The 23,279-nt window shown below is 46.0% G+C and overlaps 6 protein-coding genes across 6 annotated transcripts; 2 read left to right on the forward strand and 4 right to left on the reverse strand.

Moving 5' to 3' along the window:
* Nucleotides 1-389: 389 nt before the first annotated feature.
* F4812DRAFT_461719 (putative choline transport protein) lies at nt 390-2,410 on the reverse strand (the record flags this gene model as incomplete). The annotated part of the gene is made up of 5 exons (XM_047937916.1): nt 390-598; nt 653-1,351; nt 1,511-1,928; nt 2,024-2,106; nt 2,191-2,410. 5 exons carry the CDS (start codon nt 2,408-2,410, stop codon nt 390-392), a joined length of 1,629 nt encoding a protein of 542 aa, XP_047787723.1.
* A 1,326-nt stretch (nt 2,411-3,736) lies between these two features.
* Nucleotides 3,737-4,921, forward strand: F4812DRAFT_452371 (putative alcohol dehydrogenase; the record flags this gene model as incomplete). Its single annotated transcript, XM_047936338.1, has 4 exons — nt 3,737-3,860; nt 3,926-3,945; nt 4,004-4,108; nt 4,187-4,921. The coding sequence occupies 4 exons, from the start codon at nt 3,737-3,739 to the stop codon at nt 4,919-4,921; spliced, it is 984 nt and encodes a 327-aa protein (XP_047787724.1).
* A 453-nt stretch (nt 4,922-5,374) lies between these two features.
* Nucleotides 5,375-5,907, reverse strand: F4812DRAFT_120559 (uncharacterized protein). Its single transcript, XM_047929462.1, has one exon. It carries the CDS (start codon nt 5,789-5,791, stop codon nt 5,501-5,503), a length of 291 nt encoding a protein of 96 aa, XP_047787725.1. The 5' UTR covers nt 5,792-5,907; the 3' UTR covers nt 5,375-5,500.
* Nucleotides 5,908-7,441: 1,534 nt separating this feature from the next.
* On the reverse strand, nt 7,442-10,648 carry F4812DRAFT_438604 (ABC transporter transmembrane region 2-domain-containing protein). Its single transcript, XM_047935015.1, has 3 exons — nt 9,706-10,648; nt 8,133-9,642; nt 7,442-8,077 (listed from the first exon to the last, which is right to left on the reverse strand). The coding sequence occupies exons 1-3, from the start codon at nt 10,333-10,335 to the stop codon at nt 7,767-7,769; spliced, it is 2,451 nt and encodes an 816-aa protein (XP_047787726.1). The 5' UTR covers nt 10,336-10,648; the 3' UTR covers nt 7,442-7,766.
* Nucleotides 10,649-13,609: 2,961 nt separating this feature from the next.
* F4812DRAFT_121183 (NIF-domain-containing protein) lies at nt 13,610-15,891 on the forward strand. Its single transcript, XM_047929463.1, has 3 exons — nt 13,610-14,850; nt 14,902-15,051; nt 15,109-15,891. The coding sequence occupies exons 1-3, from the start codon at nt 13,789-13,791 to the stop codon at nt 15,418-15,420; spliced, it is 1,524 nt and encodes a 507-aa protein (XP_047787727.1). The 5' UTR covers nt 13,610-13,788; the 3' UTR covers nt 15,421-15,891.
* A 2,102-nt stretch (nt 15,892-17,993) lies between these two features.
* F4812DRAFT_438619 (uncharacterized protein) lies at nt 17,994-19,685 on the reverse strand. The gene is made up of 2 exons (XM_047935016.1): nt 18,650-19,685; nt 17,994-18,569 (listed from the first exon to the last, which is right to left on the reverse strand). Exons 1-2 carry the CDS (start codon nt 19,558-19,560, stop codon nt 18,272-18,274), a joined length of 1,209 nt encoding a protein of 402 aa, XP_047787728.1. The 5' UTR covers nt 19,561-19,685; the 3' UTR covers nt 17,994-18,271.
* Between the last annotated feature and the right edge of the window lie 3,594 nt (nt 19,686-23,279).

A 23,279-nucleotide genomic window follows, 5' to 3' on the forward strand; every position in this document is an offset into this window, starting at 1 on the left:
GACACCGCTCTAGAGGCTCACGGGGGTCTTCCTAATCTGGGTGAGATGAGGTCGGCGCGACGCTCTCCGAAATTCCTGTTCTGAGTATGAGCTGTAGCCTAAACCTGCAAGCTAATTCTATTTGTGGTTACGAGACTGTAAACGCAACGGGTGATCTTTTTGAATTATTGAAGGTATTCTGAGGAGTTTATGCATCATCCAATACGTTTCTACCTAGATACCTAGGTGGGTATTATCGTAATTCTTGAGACTGAAGCTTCACGGACGTGGCGCCTGTAAGTAAGGGGCTCGAGCCAATAATGGTTCACATAACCTTTTCCATCCCTCTGCCATTTTTTTTAATCCTTCAAGCACCCTAATGCGGCTTGGCAATCAGTTATTTAATCGCCTCAGTTATTTATCGACGCATTGGACTTCTCAACCACACCCGGACCGTCCGCGGGGGCTGAATCATCATGAATGTATAATTTCATCACTTTGGGTCCCGGGTAATGGCGTGTTCCGTGTGCAATCCACCAAATCGCTGAGATCGCGATGGTTCCAACAAGGATCACGCTATTGTAGTTCATCGCTTCAACAGTAGTGGGTATCTCGTATGCTATGAAAAGGGGATTAGCATTTCTAACCCATTCAGGAGAGGGAGACAGCTTACGGAAGCAGAATAATATGTCAAACATCGCTATAAGCAAAACAGCTACCAGATTCACTGCATAGCCAAGCTTCCCCATGTGGAAAGGCCCGGCTGGGAAATATTTCCTCCTGGTGATCATATTGGCAGTAAAAGGGATTGCATATGATACTGTCGTTAGAACGATGAAAGAGCCCGTTAGAGCCAGGAAAGCGCTCGAGCTTCCCAAGGGAATTGCACCGAGACCTGTGGCAATGATAGATACGAACAAGGTAGCGTAGATGGGGCAGCTAAGCCCTTCATTAACTCGACCAAAAAGACCAGAGAATGGCACGGCATTGTCTCTAGCCAGCGCCCAGTAAGTGCGGGAGTTCGTTAGCACCGTCCCGACACAGCAACACATGCTGCTGAGAAACAATATAAGCAAGAGGCCGAACGTCGCGCCGGAGCTGCCTGTGGCTTGCTGGTATATGACGGCAAGGGGGTAAGTGTTGATACCACCTTGCAAAGCTGAGAGGTCCGTGATCGCATAGCTAAGCGCAATAGCGAAAACAAACGCATACGAGAAACCTAGACCAATTTGAAGTCCCATGGCCTTCGGAAGGTCCCTTCTTGGGTGCGGCAGCTCTTCTGCTATATGAGTGATGGCATCAGGAGTACCGATAGTAAACGCGCCGTTTAGCACGCCTAAAAGAAACGCAACGCCGCCTTGCCAACCCGTCACTGCCATGGTAAGTTAGCAAGTTATGATGGGTATGTTATGGGGAAGATCCTGAAGCGAAGCTGAGATCTATGAGTTCGGACACTTCAAGGGGGTTTAAAGAGAATAGACTTTGGCATGCCAAGTGTAAAATGCGATGCCGAGTCATGTATAATACTCACAGTTGTTTTCCTGAAATGAACCCCATACGAAATGATTTGAGGCATGGGAACCTGGTTTCATTGCCGAAATCACGATGATCGTGATAACACCGCCAACCATGACGAAGAACATCCCACAGTTTTGCGTGTACGGGATGAGCCTATTTGCAAATATAACGAACAGAGTCGAAATCCATAGGACACCCACATACGTGACGTATACGTGCCATGAATCGGGGACGTAAGTATCCTGGTGGTAGATTGCATACATTTGGACGAGGATGTTGGCAGTGATTTGGACAAGAGCTGCCAGATCAAACATCCAGCCATAAAAGTTGATCCAGCCGGTGAAGAAACCGACGGCTCGCCCCCAGTTGGGGCCGGCGGCAATAGTTGCCCAATGGTACACGCCCCCGGCAGTGGGAACAGACGAGGCGAGCTTTGAAAAGGAATTAATATTTAGCTCTGGTCCCTGGTCTTCATGGATCTGACAGATCTCTATTATAGGGCGAAGTTGGAGGAGGGGCGGCATACCTCAGCCAGACTCATGCCTACGAAGGAATACCAAAACAATGCAACAAGAAGACCAAATATAAGACCTGGTGGGCCCCCATTGACTGGTAATAACCAAAGCCGTATTAGCACGGCATTTAAAGACTATCTTGTGTAGGTTATCTATTCGGAACGAATATTTTACTCACGAATTGAAACAGATATGGAAGATCCCAGAGCTGCCCAGGCGTTATCAACCGTCAGAGCAATGCCGACAATTCCGAGAAGACCGTATTGGCGTTTCAGTTGATCCCTATACCCGGCAGCGTTGACTTGTACGCCGTGGTCGACGGCGGCGACTGTGTCGTCGTCCAGGCCTCCGAGTTCGGGTTTCTTTTCGTCAAAAGTAGGTGGCGTGTTCTCCGCCATGATTGCACTCTGTAACTTTGGTACCCTAGACTCTCCAGCAGGCATATAAACTCTTTAACTTGTAAGAAAAACAACGGCAAGTCGTTGCCATATATACCTAATGTAGGAGGTACGTAAGGTAAGGATCGCAATATGGCACACATGCAGAAAACAATGCGGTTGAAGTTAAATATAAGTCGGGGAAGGTTACTCGAAATCAGAAAAGCGACATCGAACCGTCCATTACGGGCATATGCAAGCCCTGTATCTTGCATGTACTGATTCTTGCAGAGAGACCTGTCAGCCATAATCCTGATCCCTGGCCGAAGCACGAATAGGAGAGATAAGTCAGATAAGACAATCTCTTTCCAGTTGATACGATTTGCCCACTCGATGCGCTGCATAGAGCTGGGGTACGTCGCCCAATCAGATCGGGCGGCTCACGTCCAGGCCTTGTATTCCGTCGACATTCATCCTCGACTGCGATGCGACTGCGATGCGACGAAGGTGAATTGTTGGTGTGAGTTGTACGTAAAAGTACTTCTGCATCATAACGTCTCTTCGGTGAGTAGTTGGAGAGTAGATGATCATAACTGTTCTGCGCGTCGCAACAATGATGGGGCCTTGGGTTGCTTCGATGTAACATGCGACAGGGTCTTCCGGGTATCAATACCTACATAAGGTAGGTTAGGAAAAGAGAGGTCCTATCTTATCAAGAGTTATAAGTAAAGAGTATTTATAAAAGCCAAGCTAAAGTCAGAGATAGTATCTCTGATAGCCATCGAGTTTGAAGTTGTCAAGATTGCGTTTGTCATTTCTACCTAATCTTTTACATTTTATAATTTTTAAAGTTCATACGACTCGATTATTGGATGCTGAGTATGAGGTACCTAACCTAACCTACCTCTTAAACAGTATTGCATTTATGCGAAATAATTATTATGGAGTTGGACCTGACATGAGATACGAAGTAATGTAAGCATCAAATTGGTCCTTTCTGAGAGAAACTTGAAATTATTATATGATCGTAAGATATTCCATCGAATATTCCAGCATATAAGCTAAACTCGCGTCACACGGTGATTCCGACTCCCTGATTACGAAATCCGAGATCACGAGACGCTTCAGCTACACTTCACGGGCAGTTTCACGGAACTCCACGGACATGATGACTAAGATCTCAATTGCGTGCGCCTTATACAGCATCGTTCAGCCCCTTAACAGATTGTGGATATGAAAGGTATATATATTAAGCACGGGTTGGCCGTCGTGTTGACCCTTAAGTTAGTCTGGTGTATATAGGTATAAATAACACATAGAGGTAGGTGCTTATCTTAATATTTCACAATGACTCAGTCCATTCCGACGACTACGAAGCAATGGAATGTTGCAAGTTACAACGGCATCGAATCTCTGGTATACTCAGAACAGCCAGTGTCCGAACTAGGCGACACCGAAGTCTTAGTGAGGAGTAAGTCCGATAACCCCAGATGATGTATGTACCTACATGTTTATGTTATTAATTCACCATTGCAGTCCATGGCGCTTCCCTTAATGTAAGTTCTCGGTAATATCTGTCTTGATCTTCACGAGACTGACGTCAACATCACCTAGTTCCGAGATATCGTCGTCACTCAGGGGAAATTTCCCTATGGCTCGAAACCTAACGTGGTCCCCGGTTCCGACGGCGCGGGAATCGTCGTAGCCGTCGGCAAGCGCGTGAGCCGCTTCAAGCCCGGCGACAAGGTCGTCACGATGCTCAACCCGCGGGTCATCGCCGGCTCGTTCACCAAAGAGCTATCGAAATTCGGCCTCGGCGCCTCGCTGGACGGCACGCTGCGCACGCTGGGCGCGTTCGACGAGCAGGGGCTCGTCTCGATGCCCGAGGGCCTGAGCTTTCTGGAGGCCGCGACGCTGAGCTGCGCGGGGCTCACGGCCTGGAACGCGCTGTTCGGGCTCGCGGGGAAACCCGTCGCCGCGGGCCACTGGGTCCTGACGCAGGGCACCGGCGGCGTGAGCGTGTTCGCCGTCCAGTTCGCGAAGCTGGTCGGCGCCAGGGTTATCGCGACGACGAGCTCGGCCCGCAAGGCGAAGCTCCTCGAGAAGCTGGGCGCTGATCACATCATAAACTACCGAGAGACGCCCGACTGGGGCTCTGCGGCCAGAGCGCTAACTGGGGGAGTAGGCGTCGACTACGTCATTGATGTTGTAGGGCCGACTTCGCTGAAGCAGAGCGTCGAGGCCGTGAAGCACGACGGCGTGATTAGTGTTCTGGGAGGCGTCGGTGGTGGAGACTCGACAGCGGAGATGCCGGTCTTGTTGGATTGCTGGATGAAGTTGTTCACGGCTCGTGGTCTATGGGTCGGCAGCAGGATGCAGATGGACGACATGTGTCGCGCTATCGAGGCCAACCTGGATAAATTGCGCCCTGTCGTCGATCCTAATATCTTTACGCTCGAACGGACAAAGGAGGCATACGAGTACCTAGCGTCGGGAAAGCACCAGGGGAAAGTTTGCATAGAAATTGCGTAATTTTAGAGGTATAAGGGGGGTATATTGAAATTTCCGGGGTAAATATTACATGTAAAAGTTTGTTAGTTTGTTCTCTACCTACGAAGTCGTTATCTGTTAAATTGTCTCGAACAACATTTCTTTAAACAAATCTTCTTGCTCTCTTTAGTTATGTGCACCGAAACCCTGTAGCACTGCGCAGTCTTGTGTGTACGAATTTCCCTCATCATTTTATATCATACTGGAATGGGTCAATCTGGTAAGCGGCCTTTTATTGACTTGCTGCAAACAAACATGGATCCAGCGCCCGAGGCCAAAAAATCGTCGGTCCCGCTCATCCGCCAACGACTGTGCGCGTTTCTCCGCCCAAGCGCACTGATCTCTCAGGCTCCTTGCCTTGGCGTCGGGGTCAAAATATTCTGTCAGGAATTAGTTTAAGAACCGTGAAGGGCACGAGTCTACGGGTGTTCTCATGGGCGTACCTTTACAGCTTGGGCAATGATACTGCCATCTCGGGGCCCTTTCCATCCATCCTTCGTGATCCACAAACATCGGGTAGAGCCCGGACTCTGTCTCGGGCCGATTGTCAACGCAAGAACATCATTGCCTAGAGTTGGCTGTCAGACTACATCCGCTCTCCGACCAGTGGCTGCAAGGTGGGTGGTCTTGGTTATCCATTTCATTTAGGCAAGTGTTCGGTTTGTCACTTGTAGGCTTTTTATCCTTCTGATAGCTCTTCTCGGACCACTCACCCCCCACAGCTTCTCGGTATGACGGTAGGTCATTTTTTGCCTTGTCTGACTGGGATTTCCTTGATTGATACGCTGGTGGCTCATCGTTGGTATCGTCCCGCCACGTCTTCTCTGCTGAATTTGAAAGTGGTCCTGCCATGTTTATAGTTATATGAAACCTACAATTTACACTTTACTAACAGCAAGGTGATCATAAAAAAGGTTTAATTAGCGAAGCTTGATATATATATATCGAGAGTAAGGCGGAACTTTTAGGTGGTTGTGACTTAATATTGAAGTGGCGTGAGTGAGGCCTTGTGAGGCTGTGTCCAAGGATACGATACATTTTTGCGGCGGAGTAAATACTAGAGCTCCATAGTATGTGTTGATCATGATACAAATGGAATTATTACGATTAAGTAAGGAACCTTTCAGAGAAATAATACATGTTGCATCACGATACTTTCCATGCCTTAGAGAAATACCCACATTTACCGGGTTTCCGACCGATTCGCTCCCGCTTTTGTGGATCCCGGATCTTTTGCGGCGGTTTGGATTCGAAAACGCGGCTACGCGAATACGGCTTTATGTTCCACATCACCTGGGGCTCAACTTTAAATGCTATTTATTTCAGCAAATTTAGAGTTTATTAATTGTATCGAGGATATATTCCTGTAGGCATCAACATACCTAGGCATTCGAATTCATATGCTTATGCGTTTTGTATCTAGGCTGTAAGGCTGGTATTGGGCTAAGCTGATCATTGACACGCCGTATCATACTGGTGAGAATCGTAATATCACATATACCTAAAAATAATAAAGGACGAAAGTTTGCATATTTTTCTATGTGCGTGTTTTTAACTCAGGTATCAAGAAATGTGATGTGGGTGGTTGAAGGAAATCATCGTGTCATGTTGTCTAGATGCATTCGCAAAAGTAGTTCGAATCGAAAGGTTGGGAGATGTTGAGCAAGAAAAGGGGTTTAAAAAATAGGGCCACTGCAAGGGCAATGTGAATAATTCAAAATATCATTTGTTGGATAAAAAAAAACAAGTGAAAGAATTGCAAAAAAAGCTCAGTCCGGGGGTTGAACCCAGGACCTACGAAAAACCACTTTGTAAATGTCATACTATCGAGTCACGGGCATACCGGTCTAGCATATGACACCACGGTGCAGTTTTCTCTAGCCTCCAGTCACCCAGGGATACTTCCTTTTTGCGGGGTCGGCTGAAAGTTGGTTTGCAATTTGACCTTATAACCTTCCTGTCGGAATTCTTCTCAGAGCCCCAGATAACCCGGCTGACCGACCAGCTTATTGACCGGCAGAATAAACCGGTCAAGCACTTGGATGTACAGCAGGAAGGTACAGCTTTAAGTAGTCCCACGCTACTTGAACCGATTTCTAGAGGCTGGCGGCGATGTAGGATGTAGACCACACTGATACCTTAGGTACCTACCTACCTACCTACTAGGTACACCTCTGCACCTAACAATAATTTCACGCGTAAACAGAGTGATATAGGAAAGTTTTCCATAGCAATAATGTCCAAGTAAACTCTCGCCTCTGATACGCCTCTGGCCCACGATGCCTTAGCTCATGATCATACTTGAATATGTCTTTACTTGGGACTAGGCCATGGACCTAATTAAATAATGCTGGATATGGACCGAGATATATTAAATTCAAGTACCTAACCTACGTCATCCCTTACTTGACACAGCAGACAGAGGATCTTTACGGGGATTTAGTATTTACAGAAAGGACCTTGAACTGCAAAACATGGGCTAGCCTAGCCCTTGGAGGTATTGCATTTCTGAGCTCTGGCATGTTACGCCGTAACACAAACTCTTTCTCAGTGCTTATAAATAGGGCCAGTCTGTTTTGAAGCTGTGTATAAGAACTTACAATATATCTTTCATATGGCCAAGATGATACATGCCGTCATTTACGACCAACGCGCCAGCCAACACCCTGACTTCACCATTTCAAAAACTTGCGCTACGTCAAACCCTAATATCACATATAACGACGATGATACAGGCTGATGATGCACCAGATTGGATAGTAACAACAACATAGTTATACATAGCATCGTACATGAACGTCGTGATCTTGGAAGACTACATCGCTAGCTACGCCTCACCCTTTTCAGGTTCGGGCTCGGCAGTATTTTCTTCAACATAAGGAGGCGGGTCCAGAGAAGCGTCGCCCTCAACCAATACCTGCGAGAGTTCCTTCTCGATCTCTTCGCGGCGCTGCTTCCACTGCTCGACCTGAGACAGCCTCTCTCGGAGCTCCTGTAGTTCCCGTTCCACCTGCATCTTCTCCCTCTCCGTGCCGATTCGCTCGAACTCCCATTCTTTGCCGTTCTCGCCAATCCCGAGGACGAGGTTGAATGTGTGGTATTTCTTCAAGGAGGCACGTGTTGAGATGGTAATTAAGGCTGTGTTATGTTAGTCACCTTCACTGGACGTCAACGGACTTGTCACGTGACTTACTAATACCCCTTTCCTTGCATGTTTCGTACAAGAGACCCTCAACATCGGTGGAAACGGCACTGGTGGCCTCGTCGATCACGGCGTAATGCGGCTCGTGGTATAACAATCGGGCAATACCGATTCTCTGCTTCTCGCCGCCACTCAAAACATCCTTCCACTCCTTCCGAGTATCCCAGCCACCCTCTCGATCGGGTAGGTAGCCGAGTTTGGCGTCATCCAAAGCGCGCTTCAGGTCGTCCTCGGACTTACGCTTAAGGCGCATGTCCAACTCGCCGTCTGGGTAGATAACTTGGTCGCGTAGAGTACCCACGCTCAAGTACGACCGCTGAGGTATGAACATGATGCCATCCTGACCAATTGTCTTAGGCCGGCTTACCAAGCCTCGGTAGACTGGCCAAAGTCCAGCAAGAATCCTAGCAATGGCACTCTTGCCGACGCCGTTCGGACCTGATATCAACAGATGCTCTCCTCTGCGAATGATCATGGACAACGACTCTATCAATTCCTCGCCGCCTTGAGGCCAAAGTCCGGGCGCGACGATAGGCACATGCTCGAACCGCACGCCGTCGAAGCCCAACTGCATGGTACCCTGAACGTCGGAAAGCGAGTATAGCTCGTTGCCACTCGGGCGCGGGAAGTATGCGTTGGCGTGTACGCGGTGTAGCGTCGAAATCAGAGTGTAGACGCGACTAGTGTAACCAGCCAATTCGGATAAATCCTTGATGGAGTACATCATGCGGCCACCCGCATCTGCAAGTGAGAGCATAAGCCGCTTGTTCGTGATGAAGTCCTTCATACGATTGCGTTCCTGACCACGCTTTTCGGCGCTGTCGGCCTTCTCCATCGTCCCTCCTACGCCACCCCAAGCTGGAAGGAAGACTGGCAAAGATGACAATAGATAGCCATAAGCACTCCAGCTGTATTTTAAGATAAAGTCTTCGAGGATATTATAGCGAATCTTGAGTAGGTAGATTCCTTCCATCCAACTCTTTAGAGACTTGAACTCCTTGTTCAAAAAGGTCTTCTCCATTTCAGCACCACCGTAAAAGGCGACTTCTTCGGCGTTAGCGATCAAACGAGCATGAAGACTTCTGAAGTCTCCCTCTTTGCGTCCTTCCACTGCCTTGAGTTTTCCAAAAGGCGGCGACATCTTTCGCAGAATGCTTGCTGTTAAGAAATAGTTGCTCATAAGACCAGTTAACGCCAGCGGACCCAAAGACCGATACAGTTGATAGTTGAAAACACAAAGATCGATAAATGGTTTCCCAAGTGATGAGTATAGATTGGCAGCCGAAGCACAGAATATGGTTAGGTCTTGAGTGATATATTGATCGGCTCCTTGTCCAACACCACCGTCTAAGTTGGATAGCTTGTAGTAGTTGAGATTGTCATTAAGATATAGATCGTGGATATATCTTGTTAACCGAGTCCGGAACGCGATAGAAACTTTGGATTCGAGGAATTTGATCATAGAATTGGTGTAAGATGCAAACGCACCAAGACCGCACCACTTTGTTTACCTGTAGTTAGCGACACATTTGCCCATGAATTTTAGTGTAGAATTGTAACATACCTTCGCTATACCCCATAGAAATAACCGTCCATTCCCTTCGACCAAGTCTCGGACAATCTCACCGTCTAGGCGCGCAACCACCAACGAAAGATAGGTACGGAGCATTAGAAACGCGCCGTGGCTGATTAATAATCCAGCCTCTTTGCTGGTCCATCGCGGTATCATGATGCTCATTAGACTAAGAAACTGATGTAAGAAAGCAAGATTCAGTCCTGGTTTAGTCTGAGCTGAAGGAACGGTTCCGTCGCCAAGTCCCGAGACCTTGGGCGGGTTGAGGAAGAGCCGACGATGTGCTTCGAACGTCAAAGGCTTCGTCCGGTTAATGACGACCTTCGAAGTTCCATCCTTGTAGGGGACGTATATCGTTCGCGAGCCATCCTTATTGAACAACCACGAATTGGTTCGTAAAAGCTTCCGTCCTTGCTCTTTTTCCTGTGCTCTCCGTTTCCACCATCTCCGACCACCTTCAGCACTGAGTATTATGGATGCGGCAAGTAGGATGGCTGCAAAGAGCTTGGAACGTCTGGATGTTTTCCGCAGGCGGTCTCGAAACAGATTTGTATACTTGTTGATGAATTCTACTAGTACGTCTTCGGATGCCGAATGGCGAAGGGTTGATTGCACCGGCATGGTGACATGACATCAATAAGGACCGGCCTGTAATCAGTCTATTCCGAATGCCATTTACGTTGATGGGATATCGTTAACCGTTAACTTCTAGATAGCGCGTGGATATAATCGTTTGAATATAATGTGTAGAAGAAGCAAATGTGACCGACATGTCTTTGGGAGGTGGTCGGGATAAGAGGAGAAGAGCTTAGGATCGCTCGTAACTCCGTCATTGGTGACGACTGAAAGCGACCAAAAGCTGAGGCATGTGATGACCCGAGGTTGATCCTCTAAAGTTTGGGAACCCGTCTAAGCTGCCATTTATGCCTCAATATTATTGGCTAAAACAGTGTTAAGCTATGGGTATCACGTGGCCGAAGCCCCCAGGTATGAGCCACTTTCCCCCACGATTTACGGAAGGTACCTACCATACATACATAATGTACCTACATACATGCAGCCTGGAAGCCCCGTGGACCTGCGCGAAGTTGTGGCTTGATTTGCAGCTTAGACTTTAGAGCATTCAAAAAGTCCGGGGAAAGAAATTTGGGGCATTTTTTCCCTTGCTCTTCTTTTCTGCTCATATTAAAGGAGGTACCTAACCTAAGGTTACGTATTTTTCCTCTTCTCTTTTTAGATCCGAATCTGATATTTTGAGGTGTCATCTAAACCTACCTCATACATAGTAATTGATCTAATAAAATATCAGATGCTTACGCTTATACTTTAGGTACCTATGCTTATGATTTGATTCCAGAGACGTAATAGGTTAATATTATACGAGGTGTAATACCCAACTGGCTGGATCTCGCGAGGTTAAAAACAAGAACAAAAAAAATAACCATTTGTTCGGGACAACAGAGGCTGATTTCAGAACAACGTCTCGGTGGTATCATAAGGAAAAAAGCCTTCCACATTATATCATTCGTACTTGAGTAATTACCTACCTGTATTACTGAGATACTACTATGTATTGTACAATACGGAATACTTAGTACATAGTATGCATTCATTCGTGCTGAACGTTATTTGTGTAAATGAAATGATGAAATGATCGAATGTCGGTTGGCTGTAGCTTGTGTCTCGAAAAGGTAAGTGAACAAATAGTTTGGCTCCATTTCTCAACCATCACTTCTCAACGGGCGCCAACGGAACCAATCAGAATCGGGTCCCGGAGACTTGCATGCCTCGTTCTCCACGACACTCTTATTTTCGGTCCAAAGGTCCTAAATGTTCATGTAGCTACCCTAGCCTTCCTGTCCTCCTTGCCGCCTTACGCATAGTACATAGTACGTACGACTGCAGCAGAACAACTGAGACCCTCTCTCGCCATAACGCCGCATGGATGTGACGGGCGATACAGAGGTCATGCAAACAGATGGATCTCGTGGATCTTACGGATCTCTGGGTTCTCTATGGCCCGTTCGTCCCGCTTGGTGCTTCGAGATAATAGCGGGCGTGTCTAACTGGATACTTTCCAACGATTGCAGCGGTTCATCTGTCTGACATCTAATAAAGATCGAGGATGCCTTCGAGAAGGACGACAGGGTAGAACCAACGTATTAATATATATAATATATTTACAATGCAATTGCTATTAATTAATACTATAATTAATTAGTCCATACCTCATAAAATAGAAGATGACGAAATTACGCTACAAAAAGGAATGAGAGAGGGTTCTTTTAGTGCAACGGAGGAAATATAATATAATAATACAGAACTGAAATTACAGAGATAGGGGGGGAGAAGAGCTCAGGAAGCTGAGAAGCTGGGAAGCTAGGAAAGTGGATGGGAACATATTAGTGAAATACCAAAACGGGATGGTTTCTGTTTCGAAGATATGGGGAACTTCCCATACTATAGTATATCTTTCCTATATGTTAATAGATTTAATATGCACCTGTTTCGGTGACAGTGTGTGATAATCAAACGGGATGCACATGCACATGTATTGTACCTTTTTTTTACCTTGTACATATCCAAACCCACTAGAGTACCTGAGATTGCCTTTATACATTTTGCATTTGGTGGTAATAAGCAACTGCAATCCTACTGGACCACATTAACCTAGCCTAGCCGCCTAGTGTGGGCTACCTAAACTGACTAGAGTAACTAGTAGACACATAGACAGACACATGTACATGGTACATGTAGCAATAAAGGTGTAAAGATGTACCTAAACTGGGCAGCGTAGCAATCAAAAATGACTGGGGCAGATGTCCTCTCAGTGCCTCTCTACACTTACCACACCCCTGTCAACGCCCTTTCTTCACTGATTTCCAAGTGATTTTAAGCAGGCAAGGCAGGCACGCTAGCAGCTTTCTACCCCCCCTGGTCAAATTGCTCCGTGCCCTCCTCTGCTCCCCCCCCTTCCACCCCTGCCCTCCTCCAAATGTAGTTCAGTTAGGTTCAATTTCTCAAGAGTAAATCATTTCGCTTGCGATTCCAGACTTCTTCAGCCTCCACGCAACAATCCTCCCCCAGAGCCAGTGGACGAAGACAAGTCTTCACTTTCCTTTTTACAGCCAGCTCTCTGTTTGTACGTATTTGTACGTATGTACCTTAAGCTTACTTTTACCTACTACCTTACCTTAGGTATCATTTCCAGCGTTGTACTTGTTCAATCCATTTTCATTCTCCCTTTCACCTAGGTCCTAGGTTTCTTCGACGGGGACATCTTGGACTCTTTTGTGCCATTACTTTATTTATTTTTTATTTCCATTCTTATTGTTATTATTATTTTTTTTTTTACTTCTTCTTACAGCTAGGATTTGGAGTTATTTTGTTCAGATACCCGCCCTTTCCCCCTCAGGTACCTCGAGGCTCGTCATCTGTCTACCTACATACAACAACTGCAACCAAGGTTCACCCAATTTTCCTCATTCACCAGTCAGCCAGCCCAAGTCCCCGAGCGACTGACCCACTTCATCAACCCCCGAATTATCTCAACAGGGTTTCTTGTCACGACGCGCCGTTTTTCCTCGACATCTCCATCGCATCACCTCTTATTTCCTTCGCCAGCCTCGTGGCTACAGGAATTTTCATCTGCATTCTCCATTCAGCTGCTTCTGCTAGCCTATTCTCCCGGTCGCGGTTGCCGACACGGCCATAATAGCAGGTAGCTGGCCGTTCGAGGTCGCCAATTGCTGCATCAGGGGTTTGGGCTGCTTTCCAAGGTGAACGACCGTTAGATACCGAGGTGAGTAATCATTAACTAGCTTTTCTACCTCGAGATAGAGCTTTTTTTCTGTCAAGAGTTTCCCTCATTCTAGAAGCGCCGTTCGTTTTTAATTGATCCACGCGATTTTATGCGCCGGTTCATTTACCTCATTCCTGAAAAAGAAAAGAAAAGAAAAGAAGAAGAGACCTGGAAGCAAGTTTTCAGCACATCCCCAAAGCTGATCTTACCTTTACAGGGCGATAGCTTGCTGTTCCCTATAATTTGCAAGCATCGACTTTTAATTGGAAAAGATGTCCAAAGGTGTTAACGAGAAAGCATCGACGGAGCACGAAAACTCGAGGGAAAAAGAGACTGTCGCGGCCGAAGACGAATTCGGTTCAAGAAAAGGACGTGGCCTCCTAAACGTACCGTCGAGATCTTCATCGCAAAAAATACAGCCGTCGCCAGCAACAACGGGTCTGAGCGGGACAACTGCTGAGGATCCACGAGATAGTATTGGTGGCAATTCTAAGGAATCAAAGCACAGTATGCTTGGCCGGCGTCGGAACGGTAGTGCGTCCAGCAATCACTCTGGGGCTGCCACGAATCCTACGACTACACCAAACACATCGCAACCAACATCTCCAGCTGGGGCTCCGCAGCGGCGAAAAAAGGGCGGGCTACTGGCCCTTCTTGGATGCTGTGTTGTCCCGAATCATGCCAACACGCTTGAAGGTGGTGAAGATCCACTTCCTTCTCACAAACTCGATAAGCTTCCTCAAAGACCACTGACATCTAGCCGACGGACTACAACACCTTCGGAACAGACAGGCGGCAGTAAGACTCAAGTCTACGAGAAAGAGAAGGAGTCTTTGTCTCAAGCAAATACTGGTGCCCAGGACGCATCCAAGTCCGCGAAACGGGTTTCGGGCTCAACAGCTCAAGACCAGTCTACGGTCGGCGAACGTGAGAGCGATTCGAAACAGACTACCCTGGTCGGTGTACCAGGTCCCAGCATCACGGTTAACCCTCCGGTTGCAGAAGATCATGAAGCCGAAGCGGATGCTGTCGAAGGGCCATCCACCAGGGACGTTGACGGCGATGTTGAGATGGCAGATACGGAACCAGCTGTAGCCGAGCCAGTTAAGCAACCTGGTACGGACGACGAATCTCAATATGCGAAGGCAGTTCCGCCACCTCCTCCTGGACCGGTTCCCGTCGCCAATACTGTCTCCGTTGCGCCAGAGGAGAAGCCAGTGGATGGGGAAGACGGCGAACCGAAATATCTTCTACCACCTATTGAACCGCATCTTAAGGGCAGAAAGTGTCTCGTACTAGATTTGGATGAGACTTTGGTACATAGCTCATTTAAGGTACGTTTTAGGAATATTCAGCCAGCATAGATAATAAGCTAATTGTCGCAGATACTGCACCAAGCTGATTTCACGATACCAGTTGAAATAGAAGGCAACTATCACAACGTGTATGTCATCAAGCGACCGGGTGTAGACCAGTTCATGAAGCGCGTGGGCGAGCTCTACGAAGTTGTAGTGTTCACAGCCTCCGTTTCTAAGGTACGTCGGATATGTTACCAGCACTTCATCACTTTTCTAATTCAAAAAAAAAAACAGTACGGCGACCCGTTGCTGGACCAGCTCGACATTCACAAGGTTGTCCACCACCGGCTGTTCCGAGAAAGCTGCTATAATCACCAAGGAAATTACGTCAAGGACCTGTCTCAGGTGGGCAGGGACCTTAAGGACACCATTATCATTGACAACTCGCCCACCTCATATATCTTCCACCCCCAACACGCCGTACCTATCAGCAGTTGGTTTTCGGACGCTCACGACAATGAATTATTAGACTTGATACCCGTTCTCGAGGACCTGGCTGGGCCTAATGTTCAGGACGTCAGCCTAGTTCTCGATGTCACTCTTTAAACTTCAATTAATTTCTATTCTATGAGAAGAGCAATCGAACCAAACACTTCCCAGGGTAGCTACCATAGCGGCGGGCGTTCGGTGACAATAACTTCGATTTTTTTGGTGTATATGTACTGTTTAATCTTATATACCGAGTTTGGCCGCGTGGGCTCGCGCCGCCCTTCTTCTGCCTCCTTTCTTCAATCCTGAGGACGAACCCGAAGTTGATCAGCTACATGAATGCAAACTTGTTCTGATAAGAGGAGCTTGCCATTTCGAGATACAGCGAGAACGCGAATGGGCTGGATGAGATCCCGGGTTAGCACATAGGTGTCATAAAATATTGGTACATGAAAAGAGGAGGCATTTTTCTTTCAGCGGCCTACGTCTTGCTCGGGTAGAGTTGAGTGATGCGGCTACCGCCGTCTTCAAGCGATACACATTATTCTTTTTCTGTTTCTTTTGTTGATATTCTTTTTATCGTTACCGGCGATACCTCATGCGCTTCACAAGGCCGAGGAGGGTGAAAGGGGAGAGCTGAGTCTGCGAGCAGACATATTTAGGTCGAAGCAAAAAAAGGGGGGATGTAGAAAACAAAGCGGATAGCTGGACATTCGGTTACGAGCAGCATTACTATGGGTTTGATCACATCTTGCATTTTCTTTCTTGGTAGCAGCCAGAAGAAGAGCTTGCATGTAAGCTTTATTCGGGTCGGTTCGACGGGGCCTGAAAAGGGATGATGGGATGACGGGAATTTGTCCGCTTCCAATCAAAACCCGACCGAGGCAGATTCTCAAATTGATATATAAAACCCTTGAAATAGAAGACCAATCTCAATTATGCGCAGAAGTAGTATCCTGCTATCCCTTTTAAATATTCAAAGACAAGTAAGCTTTGTATTGTTATCTGTTTGTAATCATCCAACATCCATATCCGTTATGCCAATAAGTTGACCTCACCTCACAGTTTGAGGTGGGTAAAGATCACGTGCATACCAACCCGGCCAGACTCTTTTTGGACTTGGAAGGATCCTTGAGGCTCTGCTAACAATCCAATGAAGTCCTTCCGATACATATTGGATGTATTCCTCTTTACGAATGCCCTGAGACCACATTCTGTCGGCTGAGAACACATAACCAACCGCCCGCGGGAACAAAAAGAAATGACGGGGGGAAATGCCATTTTCCCCTCCTTGGCCCTTACCTGCTTTCTAGTACTCGAGGCACACGTCTAGGAACCTATACAAACTAGGTAGGTACCTTAGTTTCTTAGATGTACGGTTGTCCCTTGCATTTCGGGTCCGTAAACCGACAAGTCAGCTTCGGGCGACAAATCGGTGGCTTTCGCTGACGCAGTGGTACTACGTACCTCTACTACCTACTTGCTGCCCTGTGAGACACCAAAAACATCCGCGGGCGCTTACTACCTAACCTAGGTTTGTGTAGAAGAGCCCCTCGTGTGCTGTGTTTAGCCGTTCCGTGTGTACCTTGCATATAGCCTCTTTTTCTTATACGAGCGTGTGGCGTTATGTATGCGGTAGGTTAGTTATGTGCCTACACAACTACCTACCTACCTGTGTAATACTTACCTGATGGACCTCGTAATGGATATAGGCACCGAGGTAAGGCGGGTAGGCAGGTATAGGTAAGCCGGCGCAGCTCGGATGTGTTTGTTTCTTCTTCCTCTTGCAGGTAAAATATGCGCAAATATGATCCGAGGCGGAAAGTCGAGCGGCGTCGTGTGGGTGAGTTGCCAAGTGCCTGTGCACAGCTCCTACCGGATACACTAGGTAAACTTACCTTCGATGTATGCTCTCTCCACTTCTATCGTCGACCTTTTATTTACTATGTTTTGAGATAAACATGCCTATGCGGAGTTCAGTAAGTTCGAATTATGCGTTCTCGCCGATGCCCGCTCGATTGCTATTTGTAGCCTCATTGTTGAGATATCTTTAACCGGCAGGTCATTAGTTGGACTTAGTATCTTCTTCCGTTGCGATAACTTATATATCATCGATCGTAGTTCCTGGATCTCATGTCTGTAAGTGTAGTGATGGCATATGCTGGGTAGTCTTATAATAGTATCAGTGTAAGATGGTAATGTAGATAGGTAGTGTATAATGTTGTGAATGAAGGTATGATATCAGTGTTAGGAAGATGGCCTAGACTTGACAAGGCAAATTGGGGAAGGATGGGCACAATTTATGCTTCGTGCTTGGTGAATGACAACGTTATGGTAGAGATTTATTTATATATATCTAAGTGTGAAACTAGATAGATGCAGAAAGTGAAGCAGTGCTATAGGTGCATGCAGTTCTGTGATACCCATAATAAGGTAATGTGTATTTGGATATCCTTGCATGTGAGTTGTGCATAGCTTTATTGTACAACGCGATTTTTGTAGAGGGAAAAAGGAGGCTGGTCTGACGACTGCCTGTACACATCTACCTGTGGACGTGCATGCAGTCCAAGTAAACAGAATATTTCAAAATAGTAACAGGTACCTACTTAAGCAGATGTGTACCTGACTTGATCACCATGTAGCCATATTTCATGACGGCAAAATCTAGGCAAAGAAAACAAGAGGAACAGTGCGAAAAGAAATCAGCACAGTGGTTTTGCATTACTTTTAACTGAATAGACCATTTATTCACCTCTCCTGAATACCTAGTTCTTGGTGAACTTTTGTAAAACCCTTAATAGGATATGAGGTAACTTGGAAATAAAAATCAAAGAATCTAGCTAACTTTTCGATACAGCAAAGATATTCACAAGACGCTACAATTCTAAACTACACCCCGTGTACCTAGCCCCTATTATTCAACCTCCATAGAGCGTAATCCAACATTCAATCGTATTTCATCCGAAGTCTACCAGACGTCCTCCGCCACTTCATCTCTGTAGTTCAACTTTTTGACTTGGGCGTCGGTAAGGGGCTTGCAGCCACCGCAAGCGCAGCGGAAACCCCACATTAAGTAGAGGTTGGCCGGAGGTAGCGGTCCATATGATATTGTTAACTCGGTACCGGCAGATACGTCCTTCGCCATGCGGAACTCCATGATATTATTATTCGGAGTGGTGTGGTAGTTGACGGATCGGACCTGCCCGCATGCGTGATTAAACCTTGCGGCGATAAAGTAGACGATGGATGATTCTCTAACCACGAAGCTATTGTTCTTTATTAGAAAAAAGAAAAAGAAAAAGAAAATCACATCTGTTAAGCATAGGTAGGTAGAGAAAGTGCGTACGCATTGGTGAGAAATATTGCCTGTCGCTTGTCGTGCTCAGGAGATCTCTTGTGCCCGTGCATTCGGTAGAACGCCGCGCGTAGCTCCGGCGCTAGCTCAGCAATATCTTGGTATAAAGTGATCGGATTTGCTTTGAGTGCCGGCTGCTCGGCGAGGATCAATTGGCCGCACTTCAGGTCTGTCTTCGCGAATGCCCCGTATCCACCGAGTCGCGACTTCTTGATCTCGAAGTACTGGTTGGCGTAGCTCTCAGGACGCGCTAGGTGCTCAAGAGGGATCTCCCCGTACTTGACGGATTTGGCTGCTGCCTCGTCCGCGTCGAGGAGGTAATGGGAGATGGTATTCGGTCCTCGAGTTTTGATGCCTAGAATATTGCGGGCTTGAAGATATATGTTGCGACCGGGCGTCGCTTTGCTCGTATTAGCATTCTTAGAGCTGCTATGGGATGGAATAGGAATGTGTGATCGGGCATTCATTGGGATGGCAGATGTGGTTGGACAATTGGCATCTGGTATGTGAAAGGTGTAGGTTTTCTCGGCGATTCCAGTTATTGTAGAGGTTCCAGTTTGGTCACAAATACCAGTCTCTCTAGCAGCTTCTACCTTTCCGGCGACTGCTATTTCCCCAGCGGCCCCCAGGACCTCTGCAGCCCTTCCATTTTTGACAACTCCTGCCTCTTCACCATTTTCTGCTTCGCCATTTGAATTGCACAGTTTTTTGTTTTTCGCTGCCCACTGGAGAATCCAGCCCATATGTTGTTTGAGCTTTTCTAGGCATTCTATCTGATATTGCGGGTCGCTTTTATTTAATACGCAGGGCGCTGGCAGTGTTGCTGGTGTTGCTGTTTTCTCAGTTGCCGGAGCCGGAGCTGGAGCCCCAGTTTTGCTGCTGATAGTGGAAGATGTAGACATCGTGACGCTGCTGAGATATCGGTCAGTTGATTGAAATGATGTAATGTAATGCTGTGATGTAATAATATAAAGTAGTAGTGTTGTAAGGTTGTAAGGTTGTGAGGATGTGAGGAAGTAGAGATGATGATGTGGGAGAAAGAAAAATGGTTGGTGTCTATGTATTATGAAGAAGCAACAATCTAGGTGATTGATGCGGCTCCCCTGGGATGTTATGGCAGAGGCCGTGGAAGGCAGTGGGGCCGTGTTAAACGGGGTCGGTCCGGCCCCATGTGTGGTTGTACCTGGGGGGTGAACTTACATATATAAAAGGAAAGAACAATTTATGTTCAGAGTTGGTGAAGAAGGTGTAGTGAAGGTATCTGAAGTTAAGAAGAAACATGAAGAATCAAAGGAGTTGGATGTTTATATGAATAATTCTAGTATCCGGTGCTATGTTAGTTAGAGTTAAACATAGAACAGCGAGGCTATTTACTTACCTCTTGTTGTCTCCCCTCTTGTCAGTTGCACGTTAATGTACTAACAGAGATGGGTGATTGAAGGGCAGGAGCGAAAACAGCGAAAAAAGAGTGGTTCACTTTTCGCATGTTCGTAAATGTTTCTATGTAGGCTGTCTCAAGAGTAATAATTCTGTATCCGCAACAAAATATGTTGACATATAACATTATCAGACCTCCAATAACTTCGGATTACTCCCGCTTAGTTGGAGGGTAAGAGGCAGGTGGCTAGTGACAATAATAGGCTGGTGTATTGGGTATTATATGTGGTTAAGAGGTTGTTAAGGTTGATTGAAGTAGGAGGGACATACATAGGATGTGGAATGCTGATACTTGGGTAGTAGCGTCATTTGTCGATGCCTAAGTTGGTGATCTAATTAAGAGTTTAATAGCCACTGGCACTGGCACAATGTGTAGTAGTGGATGTAGTTTGGAATTCTTAGTAGGTAAAAAAGAAAAGGAACAGGGAAGAAAGGAAGGAAGGAGGGAGGGAGGGAAAGAGAGAAAAAAAAAGGAAGGAGAAGGAAAGAGAATAACAGAAGGTACCAAGTATATGGTTCTTCAGAGTGCACACAAGGTGGCTCGACTATCGTTGGTTTGACCGTTACATATCGTAGGTAAAATGTTTAAGACGGTCAGGGGTAGGTACCCGGGGTAAAAGGTGCTGAAGACATATCAGAATCCTCAGGTGAAGGATGTGAGTGAGGTTGGTTATTTGTCCACACTAAGATATTCTCGTCCTACAGTAATCACAATAATGATGAGTTTTTTTGTTTTTCTTTATACATATATATATTTAAGGGCCTGCTGAAAGAAACGTCTATTCACTAGCTTCGTCTGTCCTGTGAATCTGACATGCATTCGTAACATATCATAAGTTGGCTAAGCGACCTAGTGAATGGCATAGCAGGTGATCTTATGCAAGAATAAACATCCTTCACACCCCTATTAGGCACGTGTGACGTCGAAAGGTCAACATGCTCCTTTTATGTCCTTCCTTATATTCAGAAGAAAGGAGGGAATAAAACACCTGAATATCTAATACAGAGGTATAGACCAGGATCTGTAATACCTGTAATAAGAGGTATGCATTTCTCGAATTCCATCTGTATGAAGGTTTTGGACGTGACGCGCTTGCTTGACAATATATTGAATGAAGGTTTATGGGAAGTTCGCCTTCTCATATGTGAGAAATGTCCTACCTCCTTCAAGGAAATCATCATATGATTATCTTATTTCACTTATACGGTATAGCATGGCATCTTAGTTACACGACGCAGTGTGACAGGCACTTAACCATAAGATACTTCGCATAGCCATTCTTTGATGCTTAGGTAGTTTTCCCTCCTCATGTTGACGCTTTTTCCCTTTACATTTCGGCGACATGATCCTTTGTGTGACCACTTGTCTGCATTAGGTACCTAGGTACCTTAGGTAATCACAAACACAACCCCCTCTGACGCCGAATCAAACGGCGGACCATATGCCATCAAACTGCTAAACCGCTAAAAATTGAATGACATAATCAGATCTGCCAAGAATCTAATGACATAATCATAAGGCTTTTGTTGAACCTCCGTTAAGCCCCCGTTTAACCGCCGTTTAAATTTTTTTAATTTTTTTATAAGAAATTCAAAAAATAAAAAAAATTTAAACGGAGGCTAAACGGGGGCTTAACGGAAGCTTAACAGGGGTTTAATAAAAATTTACCCATTTTATGATTATGTTATCCATGTTACGAACCAACAGCCGAGGAGATCACGTTCAAGCCTGGGAGCGGGGTCTCAATATCCCTCGGGGCGGATAAACCTCGGAATGACCTGATGGAGGGCAGTGATCTTGGTGATCTTGTGGGATCAGCCAGATCCGCGAGATCACACCAGATCACATAGAAATGCTATGAACGATAGCAACAAGAAGTAGGAGAGGCATTTCATATAACTATCGGACGTTTCTCATGTATCTAGTCATTCATTTTCAAGCTCTCTAGCTATCAATCTAAGTCTTATATCTAACCCATATAAGGGGAAGGACTCCAAGCCTTCCTGACGAACACTTCAACATTTATTCCTGACACTTGACTCGTATCGTTACTGTTTACCTGAAAATCAAGACCCATCGGCACTACACTTTAACGGACCTGAGTGTAGGTTCGTCACAATCCAATCTTAGATTATGTCATATACTTTTTAGCGGTTTGGCGGTTTGGCGGTTTGGGGCATATGGCCCACCGTAAAGGGGCCAGTGGCGCTGCGGGGTAGCGGTCGCTTCGTCGATTAGTGACACCAGGACATAACCTTTCATTGTATAAGGAGAGGCATAAATGCTTCATATACCGCCGCCACACCCATGATTATAATCCATGAGAAATAAGTTAAAATAAACAAGGTGAAATGGAATAGTCCTGTCTATAAGGTAGGCTTGGCTATAACATAGCCTAATATACACTAGCTTTACATGATTTGCCTATGTGTCTATATCCAGCAGGAAATATTGTAAGGGTATATACATGAGAGAAAGGATAGCAAGAAAATAGTCCTAGTTATAGCATTTAGCAGAAACAGAAAAGGTATATTAAAGGGTAAAGTACGAAATGAGCAACGGAGTATATGACCATGGTTCGTGTAACTGCAAGACCTATAAAGGCATTATAAAAGGGATTATGACTGCTTTACTCTATACTATTACGTATAATTCCTATATCACATTACCGTTTTATTTGGATATGGCTAGAGTACTATTAGGAATGTGACGTTAGGAACTTGGTTGGTTACTCGCATACTTCACATGCAAGACGGGACGTTACGGCGCAATGTTACCAGCGCTAGTTTAATAGGCAACTAGGTTAGTGGTAGGGGAGGGTCTTAAATTATTCGAGTAGCATAGAAAGTACCTATGGAACACAATAGTTACCTAACCTACCTACCTACGACACTGGTCACGACATATCCCTATTCTTCTTTCCCAAGGGCGTATTATATGCTTGGATGGAACAATTCTAATAAAAGAGAGGGAGGGAAAGTCAAGTAGGCTTTGACTAATTATATAATGACAGGTCGTATCCTATATTGATTGTGTCACCATGTTGTGATAAATCTCGGGGAGAGAAAATATGCAGCCATTTTCAATTTGTGGTTAACAAAAAGGTAAAAGTTGGAATTCCCCTCCCCCTCCTTCTCTCGCCCCCTCCCCTAAAGCGGGTTGAAACACTCAATTGGGACATGG

The sequence above is a fragment of the Daldinia caldariorum genome, assembly GCF_022478825.1.
Source record: "Daldinia caldariorum strain CBS 122874 unplaced genomic scaffold F4812scaffold_15, whole genome shotgun sequence".
Classification (NCBI taxonomy): domain Eukaryota; kingdom Fungi; phylum Ascomycota; class Sordariomycetes; order Xylariales; family Hypoxylaceae; genus Daldinia; species Daldinia caldariorum.

Excerpts from the sequence above, each read along its gene's own strand:
- F4812DRAFT_120559 (XM_047929462.1), bottom strand. The coding sequence starts at position 5,791 with ATGGCAGGACCACTTTCAAATTCAGCAGAGAAGACGTGGCGGGACGAT.
- F4812DRAFT_121183 (XM_047929463.1), top strand. The coding sequence starts at position 13,789 with ATGTCCAAAGGTGTTAACGAGAAAGCATCGACGGAGCACGAAAACTCG. Across the intron at positions 14,851-14,901 it reads TGGTACATAGCTCATTTAAG|ATACTGCACCAAGCTGATTT; the intron begins GTACGTTTTAGG and ends TAATTGTCGCAG. Across the intron at positions 15,052-15,108 it reads TCACAGCCTCCGTTTCTAAG|TACGGCGACCCGTTGCTGGA; the intron begins GTACGTCGGATA and ends AAAAAAAAACAG.
- F4812DRAFT_438604 (XM_047935015.1), bottom strand. The coding sequence starts at position 10,335 with ATGCCGGTGCAATCAACCCTTCGCCATTCGGCATCCGAAGACGTACTA. Across the intron at positions 9,643-9,705 it reads TTCTATGGGGTATAGCGAAG|TGGTGCGGTCTTGGTGCGTT; the intron begins GTATGTTACAAT and ends AGGTAAACAAAG. Across the intron at positions 8,078-8,132 it reads ATGCAAGGAAAGGGGTATTA|CCTTAATTACCATCTCAACA; the intron begins GTAAGTCACGTG and ends AACATAACACAG.
- F4812DRAFT_438619 (XM_047935016.1), bottom strand. The coding sequence starts at position 19,560 with ATGTCTACATCTTCCACTATCAGCAGCAAAACTGGGGCTCCAGCTCCG. Across the intron at positions 18,570-18,649 it reads GCAATATTTCTCACCAATGC|CTTCGTGGTTAGAGAATCAT; the intron begins GTACGCACTTTC and ends AAAGAACAATAG.